At 42.6% G+C, this 27,105-nt stretch overlaps 2 protein-coding genes across 3 annotated transcripts; one reads left to right on the top strand and one right to left on the bottom strand.

Moving 5' to 3' along the window:
- Positions 1–1,504: 1,504 nt before the first annotated feature.
- STYXL1 (serine/threonine/tyrosine interacting like 1) lies at positions 1,505–13,576 on the bottom strand. 2 transcript variants are annotated; one of them, XM_075852988.1, is made up of 9 exons: positions 12,731–13,576; positions 8,396–8,502; positions 5,653–5,714; positions 4,627–4,726; positions 4,418–4,551; positions 4,002–4,147; positions 3,123–3,217; positions 1,911–2,023; positions 1,505–1,819 (listed from the first exon to the last, which is right to left on the bottom strand). In XM_075852988.1, exons 2-9 carry the CDS (start codon positions 8,496–8,498, stop codon positions 1,688–1,690), a joined length of 885 nt encoding a protein of 294 aa, XP_075709103.1. In that variant the 5' UTR covers positions 8,499–8,502; positions 12,731–13,576; the 3' UTR covers positions 1,505–1,687. The 2 variants fall into 2 exon arrangements, with proteins under 2 accessions (XP_075709103.1, XP_075709104.1); XM_075852989.1 differs by lacking the exon at positions 8,396–8,502 and having other exon boundaries at positions 12,731–13,575.
- Positions 13,120–27,105, top strand: MDH2 (malate dehydrogenase 2). Its single transcript, XM_075852987.1, has 9 exons — positions 13,120–13,291; positions 16,575–16,743; positions 17,459–17,542; positions 17,663–17,772; positions 17,999–18,124; positions 18,358–18,435; positions 19,424–19,523; positions 25,728–25,879; positions 26,709–27,105. Exons 1-9 carry the CDS (start codon positions 13,226–13,228, stop codon positions 26,838–26,840), a joined length of 1,017 nt encoding a protein of 338 aa, XP_075709102.1. The 5' UTR covers positions 13,120–13,225; the 3' UTR covers positions 26,841–27,105.

Raw genomic sequence — 27,105 nt, 5'->3', positions numbered from 1 at the left:
CGGTGTCCTCGCTCGTCTGACATGATGCAGGACCTGTGAGTGACGACACAGCGTGATCTCTCGAGAACACGCTGTGTCTGCACTGCCAGAAGCTGGGCGTTGTGTAGAGAAGTGGATGATACTTCTATACACAATGCCCAGCTAGTAAAAGTAGTAAACACGCCCCGATGTACACACATAATACACGCCCAGTTGTACTTTTACTTTTCAACACGCCCAGTTATACTTTTGCAAGCCTCATTTGCATAAATACGAAAATGGTCATAACTTGGCCAAAAATGCTCGTTTTTTAAAAATAAAAACGTTACTGTAATCTACATTGCAGCGCCGATCTGCTGCAATAGCAGATAGGGGTTGCAAAATCTGGTGACAGAGCCTCTTTAAGTATGGCAAGAAATATAGTTATAAAAAAATCAAGTAATTACATACACTATATGGACAAAAGTATAAAATCAAGCACCTAGCCATGCCATCTGCCTTTACAAACATTTGTGAAAGAATAGGTTGTTCTGTAAAGAAGTTGCAGACAACGTAGAGTAACAAAACGGGGTCGCCAAGTTCTGAGGCATAGTGTATAACAGTCGCCAACGCTCTGCTGACTCAATAACTGCAGAGTTCAAAACTTCCTCTGGCATTAACATCTGGACAAAAACTCTGCGCCCGGAGCTGCATGGCATGGGTTTCCATGGACAATTGTATTCTTCCAACTTTGTGGGAACAGTTGGGTAAAGGCCCTTTTCTGTTCCAGCAAGACTGTGCCCCAGCACACAAAGCAAGGTCCGTAAAGGCACGGTTGGGTGAGTTTGGTGAGGAAGAACTTGACTGGCCCACACAGATCGCTGACCTCAACCCCATCAAATACCTTTGGGTATGCTATTATTTAGTTTATGATCTGCAAGTACACCCAAATCCTTATCAACAAGTGACTCTCCCAGTGTAGCTCCCTTTAAGACATATGAGGCATGCAGATTATTGGTACCCAGATGCATAACTTTACATTTATCCACACTAAACCTCATTTGCCAAGTGGACGCCCAAGCACTCAATTTGTCCAAATCGGCTTGCAATTCACGAACATCTTCCATAGACTGAACATTACTACATAGCTTGGTGTAATCTGCAAAAATAGAAATAGTGCTATTAATCCCATCCTCTATATCATTAATAAATAAGTTGAATAATAGTGGTCCCAGCACTGAACCCTGGGGTACACCACTTATAACCGGGGACCATTCAGAGCAGGAATCATTGACCACAACTCTCTGGATATGGTCATGCATGGATTATTAATGGAGATTTCCCACCACCGCAAGAGATGGTATACCATGAGGATACTTTGTTATCTTTTGAGTGTCTTCACCACCACCATACATGATAAATAGTGGGGTATCAATGACATACAAGATACTGTATATACAATAATACAAACCATGGCAATATGCTAGTGACTATAAAGAATGACAAGAGAACTTTTCACAGTCTTCTACTATTGAATAAAGACTCTACAAACGTTATATATTCCAGCACATTTATACATTGGTCTTCTTGGTGAACTATTTCATTCAGTGTATACATTATATGTATTGTCCATTTAATGGAAATGGGAAAATAGTTAATTTAGATAAAAAAAAGCAGTAATTCCTGCCACTGTATGACGAATAATTCCGATTTGGTAAGGGCAAGATCATTAAAACTTGGGATCTGCTATATCAGTAAGCTGGTGCCCTAAAGTTGTCTTTTCCCATTCAGACAGCTGCTGTACAAATCCTCTGTTTGGTCTCATATTCGTTTTGCACTTAAGAACATGATTCCAAGTCTCCTGAAAAATACAAAAACCATATTAGATCAGAGAGCTGGTGACGTTATTTGCTTCTTCTTCTTTCTCTCTTGGACAAGTATTCACACGTTACCTGGAGTGTACATTTTCTGTAATGGATGATATAAGCTATTAACACAGCACTGCTGCGGCTGATCCCTAACGTGGAAGAGACAAGAACGGCACAATTTGTTGCTATGTGAGAATCTAGGAAAAAGAAACAAAAGGTATCGGGATGCAAACCTTTGATTAAGAATTAGATGCACCAGTATTTACTATTACCTATTTTGCTACTATCTATGGACATTTTATATTATATGTATATTGTCTAATTTGCTACTTATTTTATTGTATATATAACATAATAACTTGATTTATATAGCATTAACATATTCCACAGTGCTTCACAGGGAAAGTATAAAACATACAAAATGACCAATATGCAAAACAAATTGTCACGAAGCCCGAGGAATGGGATGTAACTGAGCCAGCAGGGGGCGGTGTGAACCCTCCTTGTCACCAAGAGATATAACTTAGGGCTACTCTAGGGAGCGGAGTCTAAGGGAACCCCTTGTCTACACCCTTTAGCCCCTGTACAGGGATGTAGATTTCGCTGCGGAGGAACCCCAGGTCGCTACCCCAAGAGTAGTCTCCCTTGGTGACGGCTAACGTAAATAGAACAGGGTGGTCAGGAGAGCTAAAGTTTAGGGCAGGCAGCAGAGATTCGTCATGGTAAATATAGCTAAAGGTCAGCGCAGGCGGCAGGCAAGGATTGTCAAAAAACAGGCAAAGGTCAGTACAAAGGATTTCAAATACCAACCAGCAGTGATAATCTTGGAACACAAGAGAACCAAATTGCTCTGCAATGTGTTCCAGAGTAGGATCACATGTTGATATGAGAGCAGAAATGGTTAGGAGGTGCAGCATGGCGGAGAGCTCTGTGGAGTGAATGTAACTTTTTTCTAGAAGGTACAGGTTAGCAGTTTAAAGGTTAAACTGGCTGCTGCCCTCATGGTGGATTGAAGCAGCACTAGCTTATTTAGTGGAAAACCAATAGGTAAAGAATCTCAGTAGCTGAGGTAAGTGTCAACAAAAAGACAAATGTAGAAAAGGCAGGCAGCACACAGCACAGAACTGTAGTACTAAACATGTCCTGTGGCGTCCCCATAGGTTTGAGCCAAACATTCCATAATAGCACCTAATTTGAATCCTTTTACTCTAAGTAACTTGGTATTATGTTGATTTTTCTAGGAGATTTTTTATTTTTCAAACTGTTTTATTTTTCCAAATTTACAGCCATATTTACCTATGAATTGACAAGCACTTGGAAAAAATTGGAGAAGATCTGTATCGCATGAATCTGGAACTGGAATGTGCAATACTTGTTCACTTGGCAAAGCACTGTAGAAGAAAAGTTTAAAACAAATGTTAAAAAAACAAAAGTTTCCAACAAGTCTTCTAATGTGTAGTAATGTGTTTTCATCTAGTTGATTTATTCACTAAAAATAGAAAACTGTCTGAGAAGCGGTGAATAGGTGGCCATATATTTCCCTTTTGAAGTAAAGGCTCAGCTGTCTCCATTAGGCTAGATTCAGACGGGCGATGCATATCTCGGACGTGAAAAACGGTCGTTTTTTACGTCCTTGGTGCATCCATGCTCTATGCTGCGGGACGCGATATCACGCATCCCCCATAGACTAGAGGCTATGGAGGGAAGCGTGAAAAAATAGGACATGTCCTATTTTCTCATGGACCCTTCACACGGTCCGTTGTTTCAACAGCCGTCACACGGACGTATTACACGTTCGTCTGAATAAGGCCTTACTCACATATACTTCAGTGTAGAGAGCCATGCACATACGTGGCCACCTCTGCTATACCTGCTTGTCATAGAGGATTATAACTCCAATTTTGTTCACACTTACTCTTTGTTTGCAGTATATTGTCACTAATATGGCAGGTATCTTATGTATACATATAAATGCAGTGGTTTTGGGGGTGTAGCCTCTAGATTTATGGGACAGGGCTATGGTAAAGTTAAAGTCAGGAAAATTTGTTGTGGTACAGTGCACTTGCTCTCCACCCAACAATAAACCAATCCTGTGAGCAAAACCACATACTGGCAAAAGAGTCAGTAAGTTTAGAACGTGTATTTAGTGCTGTCGTGTTCACAGTTATTACTTACAAATTTGTAATCTCTAGGGAGACATTAACATGAGATTTAATCTTCAAGTCCTTTTGTATGTGTCTGTCATTGGCTTGTCGTAGATCACCCATGTATAACAAACCCGGTATGATTTCAATAGGATACGGCTGAAATTCATCAATTTCCTACAGGAAATGCAGACATAATATGACTTTACTAAGAGGATTCTATATGTTATGCTCAGTATATATTAACTCTTCATAATGTAAGAAAAGGTGCACTGCCGGCCTCTGCGCTCTAACTTTCCAACCGGTCCATGACATCCTAGCTAACCATAAACTGACTTGTATATCGGCACATAACAACAACTAAAAACACACGTATTCTGCTACCTAACCCATACATATAAAACCGTGCATAGAAGGTTGTGCCGAACTGCAGAAAAGTGCAGGTACCTGGGGCATCCAAAACACTTTCTGAGACCTGAAGAAATGGTAATAGCCAGAGAATTCTTCATACCCTCCTTTCAGCACCAGCACTGGGAGACGAGTGATTTGTGACATGACCTTGGCACATAGTATAGCTGGACCTGTGAAGTGATTTAAGGGTTAAAATATTCAAAGACATGGCTGCTGCTTTATAGTATTGAAAATCACTCTCTAACCTTCGCCATCCAAAGAATCAGTTTGGCTATCATATACCACAGAGTACTTCATGCAGTCCAACTCTATAGACTCTGGTAATAGGAAAGACATGTCTTCATTCTATAGACGAGAAAATCAAAGATTGCATTGCACTATTCACAGTCAGATAAAGGCTGAGGGCACGGAGCCTGTATGGCAGTGCCCAGATGCTGTATGTATGGCTCCTTAGTACAGACCCCTACGGCCTGCTGTACAGGCTCTGTCAGGTGCCAAATGCATGGAGCTACCCTCCCCTAGAAGTAATGCATTGGTATGGAGTCCGACGGAAGAAAAAACAATACAGTAGATGCCCTGTGCATCTCTATGGGTGCCCTATTATGGCACAAAATGGATCCATATTACGACCATGGCTACCTCCTCTATATAAATGACTAGAAAAAAAGAAGCATGTCAATTAGATATATTGGCACTGATAAGAAAACTGTTATGAGAGCGCTTCTACCAAAAGGGAAAGCTTTATAGATGTCATCTGAGTAAGTTCTCTACCATTTGTAAATGCACTTTAACTTATGCAGATCCTAGTACCAATCGTTCGTCCCCATACGTAACGATCGTTGCTTCTTGTGAATGGAGAAAACGAGCGCCGATTGACCAGCTGTGTCGTCGATCGGCGCTCGTTAAGTAAATAGAAAGCAATAATACTTGATAGATGGGACAAATTGAAATGTAGTGTAATTAATCACAATGAAAGACTAAAATAACGAACTCCATCCTAAATGAATGATATAAGAAAATTGCTATAATAATCATAGGGAGGTTGCATTGTCCAGAGGTATATAGCGTATATGAAAAATGTTGTATTATGACATACTACAATATAGGAAGGACAAATACACATGTGAGCTAAAGATATGGACAATGTTTTACCTCACAAAATTGGTGAAAATGTATGCCAGCCATGTAGTGGCATAAGTAAAGATGAAGCCATATATGCCATGTGAGGCATTTTGTAAATTCACACTATTTATAGATCTTTTCTAATGTACCTGCTTAGCTCGTCTTGCAGTAATAATGTGACTCTCATTGTACTCCCTCTTTGAGCGTGCATCTATAGGATGAACAAAAAATGATTTATAGAAAAGATGGACATCTGTTCACTTCATTTATTCATTAGGAAATGCAGGTAGAACTCACAAAGTTTACATAATCATTTCTTCAAGTTCATTTTCTTTTTTTTAATAAGAAATGAGGGCTCTTATTTGTTAAACTACTTTAATAAACATCTACTTAAGGCTCAATTCACATCTGCGTCGTGGCTACCGTTTATCATGGAAGCCACGACGCAGTGGCAGATCCATCGCACGATGGATACCAGCAGTGCCCGATGAACCTCTTTGATTTACAATGAGGTCCATTGGGTCGCGCCGAGGTATCGGTCGTTTTGACAAGAAAAATAGAGCTTCATGTAGCGCTATTTTCCCCTTCCAATTTGACGGAGTCTCCGATTGCAGATTTGAATATACCCTGAGATGAGCTGCGGTTGCAGTGTCCGCTTGGCGTATGTGCCAGGAAAGCTCCCAGCGCATACATCAAACATATACACAGGCCCTCACTCACCAGATGGAGACCAAAATATTGATATTTTGGCCCTCTGTCAAGCTGAAATACTCAGTATACTTTTTTTTTAGCTGCATGGAATAGTGCAGCCTGCTGCGTTATTCCATACATCCCGCAAAAAAACTTCTCCCACTCGGTATACATTTTTTTATACATGGGTGTCTACGGCTGACAGATGCCACTGTGTGCCTATACAGTGGGATCCATCAGAGAAATACATCAGGAAGTACAAATACCTCCGATGTACGCTGCAAACCCCAGTGTGAATAGACCCATAAACATGTTTTATTATGGGATACTATTCTCTCATAACCAAGGTCTCGCCAGACGATACTTGCACCTTACATGCCGCTATAGAGGAAGGGGTGTATGATGACATATGGGAAGTTATTACCACCTATGTGATACGTTTTTACTAACTTGATTTTTTAGAATTATTGATTTTAAGCCCAAATTAATACCTGATCTCTATTTACATGTGAGTTTGGTTTCCTAATATTTACTGAGGTTCCATATCGCTATGAGCCGATTGAAGCCAGATACTCCATCACTAAGTAGGGAATATAGCATGAGTGAGAGAAGGACACCCAAGGAGGGACAAGGGTGCTAGATGTGAGCAGTGCACCGCTTTATGTCCTGCTTTATATTGTAAGAGCAGACAACTAGTTTATGCCATACCTGACTAAACGTGTGGCCTGCTTCGTGGGCAGTCTAAGGTGCCCCACAATCTGTGCCTCCGGGCTCCTGAGATGTAAATCTGGCACTGGTCTATGGGTTTACATAAGACTTTCCAAATATGTATTGAAACTAGGGTTGCACAATGCATCAAAATATCTATACTATTTCGATGCCGTGCACCCTCAAATGGTACAATACCGTTAATTCATGTATTTCGATACTAAGCTGTGCGGCTGAACAGCTTAGTATTGTAATACATGAATGTAGTCGGAGCAGGGCTGCGGGTATGTAATATATCTGTAATACAGTCATTGCTCCACTCCTGACAAGCATGTGTGCTCGCAGTCAGCATGGTGTAATGCGGCCGGCGCTGCACTAATGAGTGGCGGCATTGAATCCAGAGAACATGGCGGCGCACTCCAAAACACCCCCATGTTCTGTCTTCAATGCCGGCCACATCACCTCATACTGACCACGCGCGCACACTTGTCAGGGAAAAAACTCTGGTCTCCACCGTTATTCCCTTGAATGCCGCAATCAAAGCTGATCACAGCATTCAAGGGGAGAATGGGAAGGGGGATGCCCCTTGGATCGCGTCACAGGGAATTCCTGTGATGCAATCGAGGGACATACCATATATGGACAGACTGCCCAGGGTCCATTGAAGGACCCCAGGGCTGTCTGACCATATTTCCTGCTAGGGCATACTTAGGTATGTACTAACAACTGCATGTGACTATCAGTTTATAGATATATGCCAGTACATTAAAGTTTAAAAATAGAAAAGTAAAATAAAAATCAAATAATGTTAAATAAATTTTTTAAAAAAAAAATAAAAATGTTTTTTTACAATAAACATTAAAATAAAAGTCTCAATACATAAAATATACACATACTCTATATCGTCACGACCGTAGTAACCTGCACAACAAATTTATAGCGTCATTTATGATGTGTACGCTGTAAAAAAATAAAAACTGCTTTCTTTCACTTATTAATGTGAGGCATGAGGTATTATGAATTTTGAACCTCCATGTGCCTCACATAGTAATTAACCCCATCATGTACCTTACACATTAACCCAATGCTGTCTATTATGACTGTGAGAAACATGATGGGGTTAATTACTATTAATGTGAGACACATGGAGGTTCAAAATTCATTACACCATGTGCCCCACATCAGAAAATGGAAGAACTTTTTTTTAATTATTATTATCATTGTTGGCAAAGTATCGTTTTTGGTATCGAGATCGCAATGCCACACGAAGTATCGGTATCGAAGTCTAAATTCTGGTATCGTGACAGCCCTAATTGAAACACATATATATTACAAGTATATGCTATTACAAAAACATGCCAAATAACACGGTCCGTGGAGACTGCCAGGAATGATGGCGGATAGCAACTGGTACTCTAAAGTCCTACATCCATTTATTCCAGTATCCTAAAAACCTCACCGTGCTTTGTCACCATGAATGTTTCCAATACTTACCCAGAAGACATAAATAATTTGGTTCAGCAAGCTTAGAGAATTTAGTAGACTGGTTCAGAATGTTGTATAGTTCTGTCGCTGTACATAATACCAACTCAGCCATATTTCTGGAACAAAAAAACCAACTACTTTATTTTTAATTGCAGCACACTCATAATGTTATTAAAGTGGATCCGTCATCAGACTATGGTTCCCTATATAAGAGCAGCATAGGATGGAGGCAGATCTGCTCTCCTATTAGCCAAATTGCCACAAAACAATATTCTGCCGTTTGGCTAATAGGAGCGGTCAAAGAATACACTTGACACATAGTTCCCTGCCATGTTTCCCCACAAATTCCAGCTGATTGGTAGCAGTGGGGCACCCTGAGATCAGCTTCTGGCCGGAGGAGCCTTCTAACAAAAAGGGACTCTCCAATTTAGACAACTCCTTTAAAGGTTATGTACACCTTTTTAAAGGGATTTTTTTGTAAAAATAAATATATATATATCTATCTATCTATAATATGTATGAGTGTGTTTGGTGAAACGTTATAATTAGTTTTTATTAAAAATTAGAAGGATTGGGTTAAGATTAAAGGTATTGTCCACCTTCTGAGGACTGATGACTTATCCACCGGATAGGTTATCAGTATATCATCGGTGCGGGTCCGACACCCAGGCCCCGCACCGATAAGACGCTCCGGTGGCCTGAGGGCACCGGATGTTATGGCACATAATGCTATGTACGGAGCCGGAAGCAGTTGGCTTCGTACATAGCATAGCAACCGTGCTGCAGAACTGCAGATTCACTCCTATTCACTTGAATAAGAGCGGAGCTGCAGTACTGCATCTCGGCCGCTATTCGTGGCCGGAGCTAACTACTTCCAGCATGTTTCTCCGGTGCACGGAGACACCGGACCAGCTGGTCTGTGCGGGGCCCGGGTGTCGGACCCCCACAGATCATGTACTCATGACCTATCCGGTGGATAGGTCATCAGTTGTCAGAAGCTGGAAAACCCCTTTAAGGCCATTTTTTTTTAAATAAAAGGTTTATAGAGCAATCACCTGTATGGGGAAATAAAGAGTTAACACATAAATTTTTTTCAAAATGAGGGCTGTTATTGGTTGAAAATGGGGATATATTAGGTGATGCATTATTTTCAGGGTAACCGGCATAAATCACTGGTTGAGCTAAAAAGGGAATTTCCCATAGGTCAAGAGGCATGGTTTTATTATGCCCAACTTAACAGCATATATGAAGAAGAAAAAACTATAGTGAATTCTAAATGTAGTAGATTAGCGCTGATTAATCTGTGGGAAAAATGTGCTAATAAAAAGAGATTCCTTGCGAAAGTTAATAAAGAGATTAAAACCAAAATAGAATTTAAAAAGACCTCACCTGCATTGCAGGCATGGGAGAAAGAGCTAGGGTATATTCCTAAGAGTCAATGGGATAGAATTTATAAAGCAACAACCAGCTTATCCCCGAGCTTTGCTTATAGAATTTCTCAGTTTTACATAATTCATAGACTATATTTTTCCCTGGTTAAACTTGCCAAATTTGATAAAATGAAAAAAGATATTTCTCCAAAATGTTTGCAGGAAAAAGCAGGTTTTCTGCATATGTTTTGGGAATGTAAATTAATTCAGGAATTCTGGATGGAGGTGTTTAATATGTTTGGGGGAGTCTGTGACATGGAGATATCCAGGAACCCCTTGGTCTGTATTTTGGGGGATATAGAAATTAAAGAGGCTCTGTCACCAGATTATAAGTGCCCTATCTCCTACCTAATCTGATCGGCGCTGTAATGTAGATAACAACAGTGGTTTTTATTTTGAAAAACGATCATTTTTGAGTAAGATATGAACAATTTTAGATTTATGCTAATGAGTTTCTTATTGCCCAAATGGGCGTTTTTTAACTTTTTACCAACTGGCCGTTGTAAAGAGAAGTGTATGACGCTGACCAATCAGTGACCAATCAGCGTCATACACTTCTCTTCATTCATGTTTAGCTTATTTCACTGCACAGCCAGGATGTGATGTCTATTCGCACTCCCGACACTTCGGTAAAGTTTCTGTGGGACTTACTCACAGCACAGCGTGATCTCCCGAGATCATGCTGGGAATGACAGCACAGCGTGATCTTGCGAGATAACGCTGTGCTGTGAGTAAGTCCCACAGAAACTTTACCGAAGTGTCGGGAGTGTGAATAGACATCGCAGCCTGGCTGGAGGCAATATCTATTCACTGTCAAGACACTTCGGTAAAGTTACTTTGGGAGTATGTGACAGCACAGCGTGATGTCGCGAGTGCAGTGAAACAAGCTAAACATGAATGAAGAGAAGTGTATGACGCTTATTGGTCAGCGTCATACACTTCTCTTTACAACGCCCACTTGGTAAAAAGGGTAAAAAACGCCCAGTTGGGCATTAAGAAACTAATTAGAATAAATCTAAAATTGTTTATAACTTGCTCAAAAATGATAGTTTTTCTAACTAAAAACCACTGTTATCTACATTACAGCGCCGATCAGATTAGGTAGGAGATAGGGCACTTATAATCTGGTGACAGAGCCTCTTTAACTTCAAATTCAGTAACACTAATCAAAAAAAAATATATGAGAGTCGGTAAAAAAACTTCTGTACTATGCTAGGAAATCTATAGCAAGTAAATGGATATCCCCGATTTCCCCAAATAAGTCCATGTGGCTTCAGTATTGTAATAGGGCGGTTAGACTTGAAAAAATGCATCTCAAGTTAAATAAGAGTTTAAATATTTGAATATCTGGGAAGTATGGGAAAATAAGGTATTAAACCGATAAGGGCCGGTTCACATCACCGTTCGCTTTCCGTTCCGGAGTTCTGTCGGAGGTTTCCGTCATGGAACCCCGTAACGGAAAGTCAAACTGAAACCACAGCTTCCGTTTCCGTCACCATTGATATCAATGGTGACGGAAACATTGCTAATGGTTTCCGTTCGTCACCATTCCGGCAGGTTTGTATTTTAATGACAGAATCAATAGCGCAGTCGACTGCGCTATCGATTCCGTCAAAAAAACGGAAACCTGCTCCGTATTTTATAGACGTTTTTTGTTGGAGCGTGTGAACATACCGTTACAGTACCTCCTGCCATGAGATACCTCCCATGTCGTTTTTCATTAAGTGTCCTTGCTTGTTTTTTTTCTGGTATTTTTAAAGTCTTATAAAGAAGCCTATGGGAAAATGGCTAAAAAAAAATGCCATACCTGGATACTGCTACCTTTGAAGGAGCCGGCGAAACGCGCGTCGGGTGTTTGGTAACATTTTAACTGTCCAATGTTTACTTCCTAGAGTCTGGTTATCCCTATCATCCACAGGTTACATGTATGGTGTTCATTACACACGCGGCTACTCTATCTTACCGCCTCGTATGTGAGTTATTTAAAGTCACTGGTGTATGCGCTCAACGTTCTCCACGATCACCGCTTACCCCGGTCTCGTGGAGAAAGGCTGACGGCATCCAGGATAGTATTCGCCACCCGGCTTTTTCTGCTGTCATTTTGGTGTACGCTGGCCCGTCTCTCGCTGCTTTTTGAGCAGAGGGCATCTGTTGCGAGGTTCCTTGAACTGTTTGGTTCTCAGTGCGTCTGAACACGGGCAATAAGTGGGGCCTCTTCACTGCTGGGCTTTGATTTACAGCCCGGAGGAGAGACTTGTGACACCAGTGACACATTGTACACATTTCTACTTTCAGAATAGTGATTTTTGGAATAGCATTTACATCATGAATAGGGTCAATTCTCTTATTTAGTGTTAGTGCAGTTTAATTAATGGATAGGAGTTGATTATATAGTCCCCTTATCTCCGCACAGTCCCTAAGGGATATGGGCACCATACATTGCTCAATAGCATTATTGGTTTCTACACTCAACAGGCTCTCCATATACTAGGACCTATTAGTCCGCAGTGCAGAAATAGGGGACATCTGCGCTATATGGTTATTAAACATTGGATTTTTAATTTAACGTAATTTAGTAATATTGAACTATAATAAAGATTTTTTATTTTATTGTTAGAATTCCTAATCAGTCACACAATTTTCCTCCCTCTCCCCTTTTCCCCTTATATATCAATTCGTGGTGTACACCCTGTGTGGCTTTTTTCGCTATTTATCGGAGGGCAATTGCCCACTTTATCTGTAGGTCTTTGAAAAAAGATGCCACTGACCACAAAATTGCCTCAAAAACGCCACAAACCAAAATGGTTCAAAATGGCTGATGGACCTCTATGGAAGCTCTATTACTGCTCGGTACATTACTGAGCCATTGTGTGCATGAGGCCTTATAGGATCTTTGCGGTTTGTCAGTACTTACCAGCATAGCACACTACACAACTGTCCCACGCTTATCAGTCCACTCAGTCCCGGATCCAACAACACATACGAGCACCAGCTAAATTCTCGTTGCTAGGAACGCCCTGGACGTTGCTATGGGAGGGGTAAGAGCGCAAAGATGACACACATCACACTGACACTACGGCAATGTTTTATTTAGGCTTCCTAATGCATTGCAACGGGTACGTTAGTTTTTCTTTCTTTGTTTTTGTAAATAGAATTTCTATTTTAGTACGTTGCATTGGTTGCCATAATGTTGTACAAGACAGAGCTATATACAGCCAGAACCGCCATTATCGAAAACACTGCGCATGCGCGTTTCTTTACGCCCGCCTTTATCTGCCTGACGAAAGGTCATTGGTGACGCCAGACGTTCCCTTTAGAAACGCCCCCTCGCGCTGTCTCTGCTGCTGGAGGTCGTTGGAGTCACCGGTTGCTCAGTCTGTAGCTCGATATCTCAGCGCCTGTAACCGTCATGTTGTCCCGTATTGGAAGACCCGCCGCGTCCGGCCTCATCCGGGGACTTTCCACCAGCGCACAGGTAGCCGCTCATAGGGTGCTGGGTGGGAGAGGGTTCAGGGTGTATTGGGGGCGCCCATGAGCCGGTCTGTTCTGGGTATTCTCGTAGTGTCCTCAGGCGGCCGAGCTGACGTTGCGATAGAGCTCGTGGCTGCCTTCAACTACAAGTCTCGGCATTAGGTCGCCCTCTGATGGGCGTCAGGCCCCGCGTGCTCTGCCTAAGACTTATTCTCTTTATAGCAAAGCATTGCACCTAAATCCAGCACGTATCCTACGTGTGATCATCATAGGGATTATGGAAGCAGTCATTGAGGAACACTGCAGTCAGCCTCTCCCCACCTTGAAATGGCTGATAACAGAGGACAATAGATCGCATACAACTTTTCACCCAATGAAAGCGGGGGAGCCTTTAGGTTCATTATCCATTTAGACTGGGACATGTGCGGACTGCTGGACCTGCTATAAACGGTGGTTATAAGGAAGTCCGCTTGATGGCTGACTTCCCATTAGTCATTCTTTATCAGCTGTATTGCCGCTATCTGGCCTTTATGGTGGCGGCTAATGTGCTAGGCAAGAATAATTATTGTAATGCTTCCAAGGTGACACACTTTCATTAAACGGACCTGTCATCTCTCCTAATGTGTCTATATAAGTAATGACTTGTATCCCCCAGACAAGAAAAGATGATCCAGAATATTTATCTTAACTCTGTTCCTCCTGTTATTCCTCCTAAAAATGTATGCATAAATTGACAACTGGGTGTTTAAGGAATGTCCCTGCAGTCTCACTGTCAGCACTGATTGGTCATTGTCAGTCTGTGTAGGGACACGATCCCTCAACTGGTAACTCCTAGTTAATTTTGCTTTATAAATTTCTTGGTGGGATAACCGAGGAATGGCACGATGTACAGTTCTAATAAAATATGTTCCAGAATTGCTTTTTCATGGGGAATGCAGTTCCTTACTAAAATGGACCTCCGGAGAGATGACATGTCCCCTTTAAAAAATATATATATATATATATATATATTTTTTTTTTGTGTAATGACCAGTATCTGTGTATATCCAGCTGAACAATACCCTCTGTAGGGCACCCGCTTTTGTGATTCTCCTATAGTGATGTGTTTCTGCCAACGCCTGCCTGCCCATAGGATGCTGCGTGAGCTGTCACCACGTTTAATGGTCCTTTTCACCTTTGCCAGCGTGCACTCCGTTGATCCGGCGTGAAGTTGATTGATGTGTGTGTAGAGGTGATGTAAATGTCTTAGTGCAGCAGTAATGGTCATGTGGAGCTGCCGTTAGTCACCCACCTTGCATGGCCTGCTATCAGAGACTTTTTTTATTTTTTTTATAATGTAATAAAACAATATTGCAGATACTTTGGACTAAAAAAAAACTCCCTTAAAGACAACCCTTTCCATATTAGCCAGAGTGGAGAAACGTTAGAAAGACAGTGCAGCCATGTATTCCGTGGCCCCCCATTCTTTTATGTAGGCAGAATGTAATATGAGGACGCCTGTAACTTCCCCTGAAGATAACCGCTTGTCATGGGTTTCAGCATCCAGCCTAAAGGGGGCTTTACACTGGGTGATTATCGGGCAGACTCTCGTTGCCGATGATTGCCCTGTGTAAACAGGGCAACGATCAGCATGTAAACCTATCGTTTTAAAGTAAAATACTATCGTTGGCGGCACATACTCTGGGAGATGCGCTGCCGACACTATCGTATGGGGATGAGTGATCGGAGTAATGACCGCTCCTACCCATACATAGCTCCGTGTGCCATGAGCAATAGAGCGTCGATCAACGTTGAACGGCGCTCGCTGCACCGGCCCAAATTGTCCGGTGTAATAGTGCCTTTAGGCCATGTTCATAGAATTTTGCAGGCATAAAAAATGTTTTAAAAAATCAGCCTCAAATTCCTTCAGGAATTAAGGCAGATTTGGACCTGCCTGTGCTTTTTCTTAGCAGTTTTTGCTTGCGGCCATTCAGGACTGCGGCCGAAAAACGCTCAAAAACCAGCGTCTTTTTTTTTTTTTTTTCTTTCTTTGATTTCAATGGGAGGTCAGAGGCGGATAAACGGCAAAGGACATGCAGCCTTTCTTTCCTGTGAGTGGCAAAGCCGCCCGTGGGAAAAAACCTCTGCCTTCAATTTGAAATCAATGGGGGGCGAATTAGTCTGTTTTTTGGCGCTCGTTCTGAGACATTTTCCGCATGAAAATCATCGCCAAAAAATGTGAACTGGGCCTTAAAATTGTCTGTTTTGCCACCTTTAACGAGTGCTGAACCCTAATACAGCTTGTCTGTTGATGCTTGTTTGCTCCAGTATAACGGAGCAATAATTAAGAATGTGTGACGATCGGGGTTATATGATCGTTCGCTCCAATACATTTGCATCTTGCCCGCTGCACCTGTTTAGACAGGAAAGTGCGCTGCGGACAAGCAACCCCTTTTTTAGGGCTACATAAAAGATGCAATCAGTTTGTTCGTTCCTCGGTTAATCGCTGCCTGTATAAAAGGGCCTTTACGCCAACTAGTGTGTGGTGTTTTTTTTTTTTTTTTTTCCTCCTGATGGGACACCCACTTTTCATACAAAAAAAGACTAAAGTCAGGTGCCAGGTACCCATTGTCTAGAATATTTTTTTTCTAATCTTATACTTTTCTATTGATGTCTATTAAAGTCCACATTTTTTTTTTTTACTGTTAAAGCATTATTGATGACAATTATACCAGTGTGGAAAAATTAAAGTGGCTGCACAGGTAAAATATTTATCCCCTGCATCTGCTGTATACTACAGTATATAATATACCCCCTGACACTGCCACTATAGTGCTGCCCACACACTATAATACCCCCATACTGTAGCTGCCCTCCACACATTACAATGCCCCCATAGCTGCCACCACACAGCCTAATAGTGGCTAATAAAATACATATTCGCCTAGCCCCGTTCCAATGACGAGTGGAGGAGATCCCTCTGCTCCTTTGGTCTGTGTGGCACAGACAGGCGCGATGACATCACTGCCTTGTGCCTGTCTGCGCTGAGCTGTGAGTGTCCGGCGATACATAGTGAATCAGAAAGGGACTTTACAACTCCCTGCTCTACCATTGTATTCAACTGTATCTGCGTCCTGAGGACTCCGCTAAAGTCAAAACCGGGGAAAAAAAAGTTGAAGAAACCGAAATGTATAAGATGACGACTGTTAATTGTGCTGAGTTTTGTGGTTTTCTTTGTGTTTTCTATTAATTGCCCAGCCCTAATCTATTAAGTTAATAAAGAGTAACCTTTTCTGAATGTCTTTCAGAACAATGCTAGAGTGGCAGTCCTTGGTGCATCTGGAGGAATCGGGCAGCCTCTTTCTCTCTTACTGAAGAACAGTCCCTTAATTAGTAACCTGTCTCTCTATGATATTGCCCACACACCTGGTGTCGCTGCAGACTTGAGCCACATTGAAACCAGAGCAAAGGTGACAGGTAAAGTACCCGAAAAATTCATACATACTCACTCATGTTCTATGTGTCCATAGACAAACGTTTATGGATAATAGTTTATAGACTTTTCCCCGTATCGCTTGTTCATGGCATATCAATTGGCTTTATGCTGGAAATGTCTGATTTGTGTGGGGCACAGACCACCTACAGACTAAGAATACGAGTGCGTGGTCTCACGTTTCTACCTGAGCATGCGTGGAAAATGCGTTCATTCCGATTTTTCCACTAGTGTCTATGAGAGATGGGCAACAGTGACCAGAATACCCTTGTGGTGAGGGGTTTGAACATTGACTAGACCACTTTCCATCAGAGCTCAACAAGGCAGCAAATGTCTCTAATTTTGCTGCTGGTGCAACATTTTTGGGTGGTTTTGTTATCTGACGTTTCTTATTGCCTTCTAGGAGAGATTAACCGGATTCTATGTCCCGTGTGCCTTTTATCTCTAGTCCCTGTAGTCATAGTTTCTGGAAAAACTAATTTCTGTGCAAATGAAATGTGTACAAAACATGTATTTTTCAGTCTGTTATGCTGCTCCATGATCCGAGGTGATTTGTCAGCGGACCAAATTATTTTAATATAGTGATATTTACAACTAATAGATATTATTATGTTGGTGTGCTGCTCTGTGTTCTGTAAGTTCAGATTGCTTACCTTTATATTGTAATGCACTGTCTCTAAACACCCTCACATGTTACAGGATACATTGGAGCCGAGCAGCTAGCAGAAAGCTTGAAAGGTGCTGATGTAGTAGTCATCCCTGCTGGTGTCCCTAGAAAACCTGGTAAGTTGGTCCTACTATGCATTAGAGCTTTTAGCTGTAGGTTTCCGCTTGCTACTGTAAGGTGTATAGTTGTTTGATACAATTGTACAGCTCTATTTTGATTTGTTATCGTTCCTACAGGAATGACCCGTGATGATCTTTTCAACACCAATGCATCTATTGTTGCTACACTCACTGATGCTTGTGCAAAAACTTGTCCAGAAGCCATGATCTGCATCATTGCAAATCCAGTGAGTAATTTTTTTTCTTTTGATATTGGGAGTTGCGTATAAAATAGGTGTGGGCCATGACCAGTCTCCAGAACAGGGTCCCCTCAGAGCAAGAGAAGGTCCCTGTTCTAGACATGGCATTTCCTGTATATATACAATAAATGTCTTGGATGGGGAGGGGGCCCTATACTAGTTTTATATATGGATGTCTAAACTCGCGTGATGCCTAATTTTTTATTTTATATAGGTGAACTCAACAATTCCTATCACATCAGAAATTTTTAAGAAACACGGTGTTTACAATCCTAACCGTATTTTTGGTGTGACGACACTTGACATCGTAAGGGCCAACACCTTTGTCGCAGAGCTGAAGGTAATGAGGCTTCTTTCTTGCTCTATAGGCCCCACCCTGCAACACCAAACCAATGTGTTCATACCGGTGATCATTGGATATAGTTATAGTTAGTGCTGTTGAAAAAAGACATGCCTATTAAGTTCAACCTATGTCTAAATAACATCAATATATAATTTTTATGTGAAATACCTAGTATTTTATTTTTGGTAATGTAAACATATAAAATATATCATGAGTATATTTACTTTCAGGGGCTGGATCCAGCTCGTGTGAATGTTCCTGTGGTTGGTGGGCACGCTGGCAAAACAATTATTCCAGTGATCTCTCAGGTATGTTTAGACAGTGATTATCTGCTGTCTCATTATCAAGTGTGTGTGTGTTTGTCCCTCTGGGACCCGTACCTCTCTAGATCAGGGTGCCCTAAACCCCGTTCTAGCTTTCTGTAGTCACGCTGACTCCCAGCCACTTCCTGATTACATGGTCGGAGTTACGAAAACAGCGCAAGTCCCATAGAACTGAATTGTAATTATGGAAACCGCATAGCTCGTGGGCTATGCTGCTTCTGTAACTGCCATTCACTGTTATGGGAGTTAAGGAAACGGCGTAGCTCAGCGAGTTACGCTGTTTTCTTAACTCCGACCATGTAATCAGGACGTGGCCGGGAGTCAGCGTGAGTGCAAAAAGCTAGAACCGGGATTAGGGGGTCCTGATCTAGACAGGTGGGACCCACCTCTATCTGACATTTATGACATCCTGTAAATATGTCATTAATGTCCTTCATGGGAAAACCCCTTTATTGGTATATACAACAACTGGATCATTTACGTTGTTGTGAATACATTTCAGCCGTTTTATTAAAACCATTTCACTCGGATTCAGAATGGTACAACAGTGTGCTAAGGGGACACTTAAATCCTTCAATACTCCACTGAAATGTTAGTGACTGCTGTTTAAAGGGATATAACATAGTGTAAGTGTATACTGGAAATGTATAAAATTGACAACTGGGTGTGACCTTGTCAGTGCTGACTGGAGGGACACCTGGTTGTTGGTTCATACATTTTTAGGAGGAATGACACAATGCAGAGTTTTAAGAAGTTGCGCAAATTTTTTTATGGACAATACAAGTATTTACTAACCGTCATGTCAGGAATGCTGACAGGCCTGCTTCAAGGTGCCTCTGCTCAATGACAGAGGCCCTTTAAGGACCTATCAAACTGCATATGAATGTGAAACAATTATTTGACAGTACATCTGTTAATGATAATTCTAAGTGACTCTTATAAAATCGTATTTTTTTTTTCTTTTTATGAATAGTGCACACCGAAGGTAGAATTTCCCCAAGATCAGTTGGAAGCGCTTACTGCCAGAATCCAAGAGGCAGGAACCGAGGTGGTCAAAGCTAAAGCTGGATCAGGTCAGTTGGTACCTATAAATTGTTGTTTTTTTTTATCTATTAAAAGATCTGGAAAACTGCTCATTAAAGAGAAACTTTCACATACATGTGCAGCATGTAATAGGCAAGGCTTCACAAACCCTGGGGCACTTGACTACTTTTTTTTTTTTTTTTTTTTTTTCTACCCTACTCCATTATTTAGATATCCGTGCCGTTATAATTGGCGCCCAATATTAAAATAACCCCCTGAACTGTCAATGGGTCGTGTAACATGGCTGTGACACTGTCCAATCAGCTACGGACCGTGTTACATCAAGAGCTGGAGAGGAGCGCGCACGCTCTCATTCTTCAGCTGTCGGCAGACAAGGACAAGACTGATCTCTTGCGAGAGCACTGTCTTGTACTTGTCTGCCGAACTGGCAAGGTGGCGTGTCTCTGCTTCAAACAGTGCAAGAGCTGAACGCGCATGCACGCTCTCCTCTCTCTAGCTCTTCCGCTGTCCGTAGCCGTGACACGCCCCCTTGCCAGACAAGTACAAGGCTAATCTCTCGAGTGCACATGCGCCCCTCTCCAGCTCTTACTGTGTAGCAGTGACACGCCCCCTTGCCAGTTCGGCAGACAAGTACAAGACTGCTCTCGCAAGGACTGTCAGCCGGAGATGGGTTTGGTGGAGTGATGTCCTCATTCCCTGGAACTTCTCCAAACTGGAGACAAGACAGTGATGCAGAGTGAGTCTGAGGAGGTCTAGGCCCCTGTTTATCTTTACCGAATTTTCCCTTTGTCATTACTTCTGGTTTAGGGTTGGTCCCTTGAGATTGCCTAGTAAGACATGGAGGCTGAGCGTGTCTATGAAGAAATTTGTCCATTATCAAGACAGGGAGAGAGATGGAAGTGCTGGATTAGGTCAGGCGGGTAGTCTCCTATATTTCAGGGTTACGGCCTCAGCATTTTATCAGAATTTGCAATTTATAGAACAAAAAAAAAATGGTGCAACAAATAGGACTAGGACGACCACTAGATGGCAGCAACGTCACAAGCATTCAGCTATTATTGAGGCCAGATGATGGTGAAGTATGAGCAGTCAGGCCGGTACAACAGGCAATGTAGTTATCCAGATGGTATTTATGCCAGATTACAAGCATGCAGCCCAGGGTTGAAACAAGCAGAGTTCAAAATGTGCACGCAACAGGCCTCTATGTGGCCCTCGTATTCAGCAGAAGATTAGACTCAGTCCTTGAAAGGGGATACACTGTACTCAGTACCAGGCGATATCTCTGGTCCGGGTGCTGTACTTTGAAAGAAGACTAACAGCACTCAAAATTGCCGCCAACCTCCTGATGAGGAAGGATCGGTCACTCAGGATCTACACCTTTAGAGAGCCAGGCAACGGTTTTTCAGCTCCCTCCAGCGTCCCCTGTGAGTGGGGATGATCACCTCACAGTCCCCCCTCCGTGAGGCAGCCGGAGGTCCCAGATGCAGTGGGGAGTCCCCCAACAGCCTCCAGGCCAGCAGCAGTGGCCAGCCGGCTCCGGATGAGGCAGAATGGCAGGCCCCAAGATGGCCGGCGACTCCACGTGGAGGACAGGTGTGTGACGCCAGCAGCCCTCGCCGGCAAGAAAACGTCCCCGGGAAGAAGTACAGGGGGCTCCAAGACCCTCCCCGAGGGGAAGATGTAAGGCAGCAGCTCCGGTGCAACCACCCGGCCGACCCCACTCGTGGAAGAGCAGCAGGCCCCAAGATGGCCAACGATCCCTAGGGCGGCGTGTCTCACTGGAGACACTGATGACTCCCGGAGCAAATGAGCTGCTCCGACGGTGCAGGGGGGGGGGGTGTCCTGTGCACCCACCACAAGGACAGAGTCTCCGATAGCAGCGATTGCGGCTGGATTCCCCGCTCAGTACATGAAGCCGAGGTAAGATGCGGTCACTCAGGATGCCCCGCCTCGAAGTCCCAAATCATGGACTTTATCGGGAGTACCACCGTGCATATGAATATAGGGGAAAGGTGTTAATGCTATTCATTGGGTTAGGGATATGATCATTCATTTAGTTTCTGGCTATTAGTTTTTCTGGTGTGGCACTGTTTCATGCAGGAATGTGCGCTTGGGTCTGAATCATTGTAGATCCAGCAAATCTAGTGTGTGAACCCAATTCCACACGCACACACACTGGACCCAGGAGCCCTGAATCTGAGGATGTTGCCAGTCGTGGTAAAAGGTGCAAACATTTTTGGGACATATATCATGTCCACCTGGGAAGCATTTAGCAAGGTGTATAATGTATAGGTAATTAGCCCATTTGGGGTGGAGAGGTGATACTTGATTGGGAATGTCAGGAATTTCCTCCCAGTCCTCTTTATTTAACCCACAACTGCCACCCATCCGCAACAACCTTTCTTCAGTACTTAAGAAAACAGCCTTAGGGAGTGGTATTTAGACTCTGTTCATTATGTGTAGGGTTATAGAGAATTCTGGCTAGGAGGGAATAAACTGCATGGCCTGATATAACATGCCTAAATGTCATGTTATTGGGGAGAACTTGTCTGGCATGACCTGGTCATTATCTGACCCAAATATAAGATGCCATAAATCTGCCACAGAGGAGCTAGGCAAATTCTGACACTAATTCAGTACTATAATGCAGTATACCTGTAGGTGTTAGTATTTCAGTAATAACTGGAGGTGTGTGGCCTTCCTTATAGATGAAGCCAAACTTTCTACATTTCAATGTTACAAAACACCACATTTGCATCTTCGACAGTATAGTGTGCTCGTAACCAACTAGCTTTCGTTTCATCGTTTGGGCCATTTATGTAAGTATTTTCCAAACCCATGGTCACTAACAGTCCCGCTTAAGGGTGTTTTGTTGCAGAATTTAAAGGGTTTTCCCATGAGGGACATTTGACATATCCTATGGATGCGGGTCCTGCCTCTGGGACCCGCACCTATCTCTAGAACAGGGCCCCCTAAACCCCGTTCTAGCTTTGTCTATCACGGACTCCTGGCCACTTCCTGACTTTATGGTCAGGAGTTACGAAAACCGCATAGCCCGCCGTTACGCTGTTTCCGTGACTCCAATAGTAGTGAATAGCGGTTACGGAAGCAGTGTAGCATGCGAGCTACGCGGTTTTCACCTTCACGGTTGGAAATCAGCTGACACAGAGGTGGAACGGGGTTTAGGGACCCTGTTCTAGAGATGGGTGTGGGTCCCAGGGGTGGAACCCACATCTATCTGACATTTATGACACATCCTTTGGATATGTCATAAATATCCCTCATGGGAAAACTCCTTTAAAGAGGCTCTGTCACCACATTATAAGTGACCTATATTGTACATTATGTGAACGGCGCTGTAATGTAGATTACAGCAGTGTTTTTTTTATTTAGAAAAACGATTATTTTTTATGGAGTTATGACCTATTTTAGCTTTATGCTAATGAGTTTCTTAATGAACTGGGCGTGTCTTACTTTTTGGCCGAGTGGGCGTTGTACAGAGGAGTGTATGATGCTGACCAATCATCGTCATACACTTCTCTCCATTCATTTATCGCTATGTGCAGCCACATAAACACACTAACGTTACTGCAGTGTCCTGACAATGAATATACATTACCTCCAGCCAGGACGTATTTATTTATTTTTTTTTCATTTTACTGACCGTGCTCCTATACTTTATAATGGGAGGACGGCCTGTGAAAGTGGCCGACCGTGCCCGTAATTATGGGCACGGTGGTGTGCATGAAGCCTAAGTCAATAGTACAAGCAAATAAGAGATGTCTTTAAAGAGGCTCTGTCACCAGATAAGTGCCCTATCTCCTACATAATCGGATCGGCGCTGTAATGTAGATAACAGAAGTGGTTTTATTTTGAAAAACGATAATTTTTTAGTAAGTTATGAGCAATATTAGATTTATGCTAGTTAGTTTCTTAATGACCAACTGGGCGTGTTTTGTTGACAATCGGCGTCATACAATTCTCATTGTTCCAGCCCATTGTTAGTGTGATTGTGCAGTGAAAGAAGCAGGGCTGGAACAATGAGAAGTGTATGAGGCTGATTGGTCAGCGTCATCACTTCTCTGTACAACGCCCACTTGGTCAAAAGTAAAAACACGCCCAGTTGGCCATTAAGAAACTAATTAGCATAAATCTAAAATTGCTCATAACTTGCTCAAAAATGATCGTTTTTCGAAATAAAAACCACTGCTGTTCTCTACATTACAGCGCCAATCAGATTATGTAGGAGATAGGGCACTTATAATCTGGTGACAGAGCCTCTTTAATGTCCTATTAGACATTTGCCTCTTGCTCTATTTATCAGCGCGCGCCCCCCCCCCCCATTCCTTACAGTTTACGCACTTCAAATTTACTTATCTATCCCCTTAAAGAGGCTCTGTCACCAGATTTTGCAACCCCTATCTCCTATTGCAGCAGATCGGCGCTGCAATGTAGATAAGAGTAAGGTGTTTTGTTTTGTTTTTTTTAAGTAGCATTTTTGGCCAAGTTATGACCATTTTTATATTTATGCAAATGAGGCTTTCTAAAGTACAACTGGGCGTGTTTAAAGTTATGTACAAGTGGGCGTGTATTGTGTATGTACATCTGGGCGTTTTTACTTGTTTTACTAGCTGGGCGTTGTGAATAGAAGTGTATGATGCTGACGTAGCTACATCGACTTACCTGCAAACGCCGATGCTGCTGCAGAATCAAATGTAGCCTCTGGTGCCGATGTGTCCTCGCTCGTCCGACACTATGCAGGACCTGGGGCAGGAAGTGACGTCAGTGTGATCTCTCGAACACGCTGTGTCTCTGTGCACTGCCAGAAGCTGGGTGGTAACGAAGAGAAGTGGATGATGCTGATTCGTCAGCATCATACACTTCTACTCACAACGCCCAGCTAGTAAAAGAAGTAAAAACGCCCAGATGTAACACACACAATACACGCCCAGATGTAACACACACAATACACGCCCAGATGTACATACACATAATACACGCCCAGATGTACATACACATAATACACGCCCAGTTGCATAAATATAAAAATGGTCATAACTTGGCCAAAAATGCTTGTTTTAAAAACAAAAAAAAACAAACGTTACTCTTATCTACATTGCAGCGCCGATCTGCTGCAATACGAGATAGGGGTTGCAAAATCTGGTGACAGAGCCTCTTTAAGCTAAGATAGGCTTTCAACTCCTTGGGGGATCAGGTAAGAGCTGCTCATAATTCGGTGGGGCAGGGGAGGGCGCAGAGTTAGACAGACGCTGTTGCAGCTTATATATAGTAAGACTGGTCTCGTCCCAGTGCTGGATTCACCGCTGCACTGCTGTATAATGCTGTATGTTCTGTCTTGTGTGTGCATTGTATAGACCTGATAGCTACTCCACCGACTAGCTCAGAGAAAACCGAGAATTAGGCTAGGCTACATGTCGAATTTTGCCGCAACACAATTAAAGTGAATGTTGCCAGACCCAATGGTTGCAAGAAATCCAGCAGGTTTGGATTTCTTGCTAGAGTTGGGTTGCGGTCACAGCAATCTGGATCGCAGCGCAACCACGTTCACTTTAAATATGTGCGATGCAAACAGGCGCACATGGTAATTATTGGCTGTGTTGTGGCCAAAGTTGCAGTGTAGCCTTAGAGCCTACAGAGGTGAAAACCACTAAAACATGCAGTAAAAAGTCATATAATGGCAAGAAATAATGTGATTCCTCATCTACACATGACTGCTTATTCTTAAGTCACCTGAAACATTCGGTACACCTTATTTGTCAAACTGGTGACCTTTCCATGCACAATTTATCATGTGGCTTTCCATAGTCATCAGAAGGTAGAGCACTGAGCCCAATTTGATAGGCCAAAACTAATGTGGCTTCACTTTCTACCAAAACAAACTTTGTCAGCATGTTCGATCAAAAACAAAACCATATTACCAACCGTTACTGCACAGCGAACGCAAAATTGGCAACCTGCTGAGATCACTTATGCACCCACATTATCCTCCCATGTAGGAACTCGTATATTCATATTTTTTTTTAACCAACCGTCCAGTGCTCGTCTTTGGGTGTGTCACGTAACACGTTCTGTACAAACAACCAACCCCCCCCCATGATTTAGTCAGCCAAATTTGTTTTCATGCAGTTGTGGGGACAATCGCTGAATTTGGTGATAGAGCATTGTGCCATTAAGTGACAACTGTACAAACCTGCCGTTCTTTCTCCCTTTAGGGTCTGCGACACTTTCCATGGCCTATGCTGGTGCACGTTTTGTCTTTTCTCTTCTGGATGCTATGAATGGAAAGGAAGGTGTCATTGAATGTGCATTTGTCAGATCTGAAGAAACTGAGAGCATATATTTCTCAACTCCTCTGCTGCTGGGGGTATGTAAAACATTGCTAGCATGCCAAAGTTAAAGGGGTTGTCCAGTCATAAGAAATTGATGGCCTATCCTCAGGGTAAGCATTCAATATCTGAACGCTGGCGGTCCGACTCGCGGCACCTCTGACGCTTGTACGAGTGCTGCTTCCCTTTTATTACGGTCATAGCTTGTACTGTGAATCGCTGACACTTGTAGCAGTATTGCAGCTATCCCCCATTTCGTTCAATGGGAGAAGGCTGTAATATGAACCGCTGCGACAAGAGTCGGCGATTCACAATACGAGCCGGTAAGGAATGAAGAGGGAAATGCCTAGGGACTTTAGAAACTACTGATCGGCCGAAGTTGCTGGGATTTAGACCCCCACCGATCAGATGTCTATGGCCTAGCCTTAGGATAGGTTATCAATTTCTTATGACTGGACAACCCTTTTAACATTCATTCTGTATCTTGCACACCTCCATCAATTTAAAATAAATAAAAATGTGGTGTGCATATGAACTAGGGGCACTAAGGTGTGGGTATAGTTTTGTAGCTGGGTAAAAAAAGCCCCATTGGCTATTATTTGGCACCCAAGCTATACTACGTTTTGTGAAGCCATTTTACACTATGACCTGCACCTAATCATTGTACTGATGTAAAAAAAAAAAACCTTTTCCCTACTCATTTGTCTAAGGGGCTTTGCAGGATTTCTAATTTGAAAAAAATCTAACTTTTCCACGTCCATTGGGACACCTCTGCGGCCAGCAAAAGCTTTTTAAACTAGAGGCTTCTATCTTTGTGCTCAAATAGATTCAGTCATGCTTTAATACATGTTTCTTTCCTCCCAATAGAAAAGTGGCATTGAGAAGAACTTGGGCCTGGGGAAGCTGTCTGCCTTTGAGGAGAAGCTGGTAGCAGAAGCCATGGGAGAGCTGAAAGGCTCTATTAAAAAGGGGGAGGACTTTGCAAAGAACTTCAAGTAATTGCTGCCCCAACAGGAAGTCGTCTTCCATTAACTTATTGAAACATGACACTTTAGAAGGGAACCCTACATTTATATGCTGTAAAGAGGTCTTGCATATTCAAAATGGCTGCCTCACATGAATGATTGATTTTGTACCAGAGACTTCCTTGCAGCATATGTTGTGGGGCTCTTGTGACAATACTTACATCAAATGCTTTTACCAACAAAAAGCAAATACTGTTGAGACTTAGATCATGGATTAAACGTCATATTTTTCTTTGTAA

The sequence above is a fragment of the Rhinoderma darwinii genome, chromosome 2 (genome assembly GCF_050947455.1).
Source record: "Rhinoderma darwinii isolate aRhiDar2 chromosome 2, aRhiDar2.hap1, whole genome shotgun sequence".
NCBI classification, from domain to species: domain Eukaryota; kingdom Metazoa; phylum Chordata; class Amphibia; order Anura; family Rhinodermatidae; genus Rhinoderma; species Rhinoderma darwinii.
Note: the sequence above shows the minus strand (reverse complement) of the source record. Positions and strands in the feature narration are given on the sequence as shown.

Coding starts and splice junctions, on each gene's coding strand:
- STYXL1 (XM_075852988.1), bottom strand. CDS start 8,498: ATGGCTGAGTTGGTATTATGTACAGCGACAGAACTATACAACATTCTG. Junction 4,727..5,652: donor CTGCAAGACGAGCTAAGCAG/GTACATTAGAAA, acceptor TCTCGTCTATAG/AATGAAGACATGTCTTTCCT. Junction 4,552..4,626: donor TGATTCTTTGGATGGCGAAG/GTTAGAGAGTGA, acceptor ATCACTTCACAG/GTCCAGCTATACTATGTGCC.
- MDH2 (XM_075852987.1), top strand. CDS start 13,226: ATGTTGTCCCGTATTGGAAGACCCGCCGCGTCCGGCCTCATCCGGGGA. Junction 17,773..17,998: donor TCTGCATCATTGCAAATCCA/GTGAGTAATTTT, acceptor TATTTTATATAG/GTGAACTCAACAATTCCTAT. Junction 25,880..26,708: donor CAACTCCTCTGCTGCTGGGG/GTATGTAAAACA, acceptor TCCTCCCAATAG/AAAAGTGGCATTGAGAAGAA.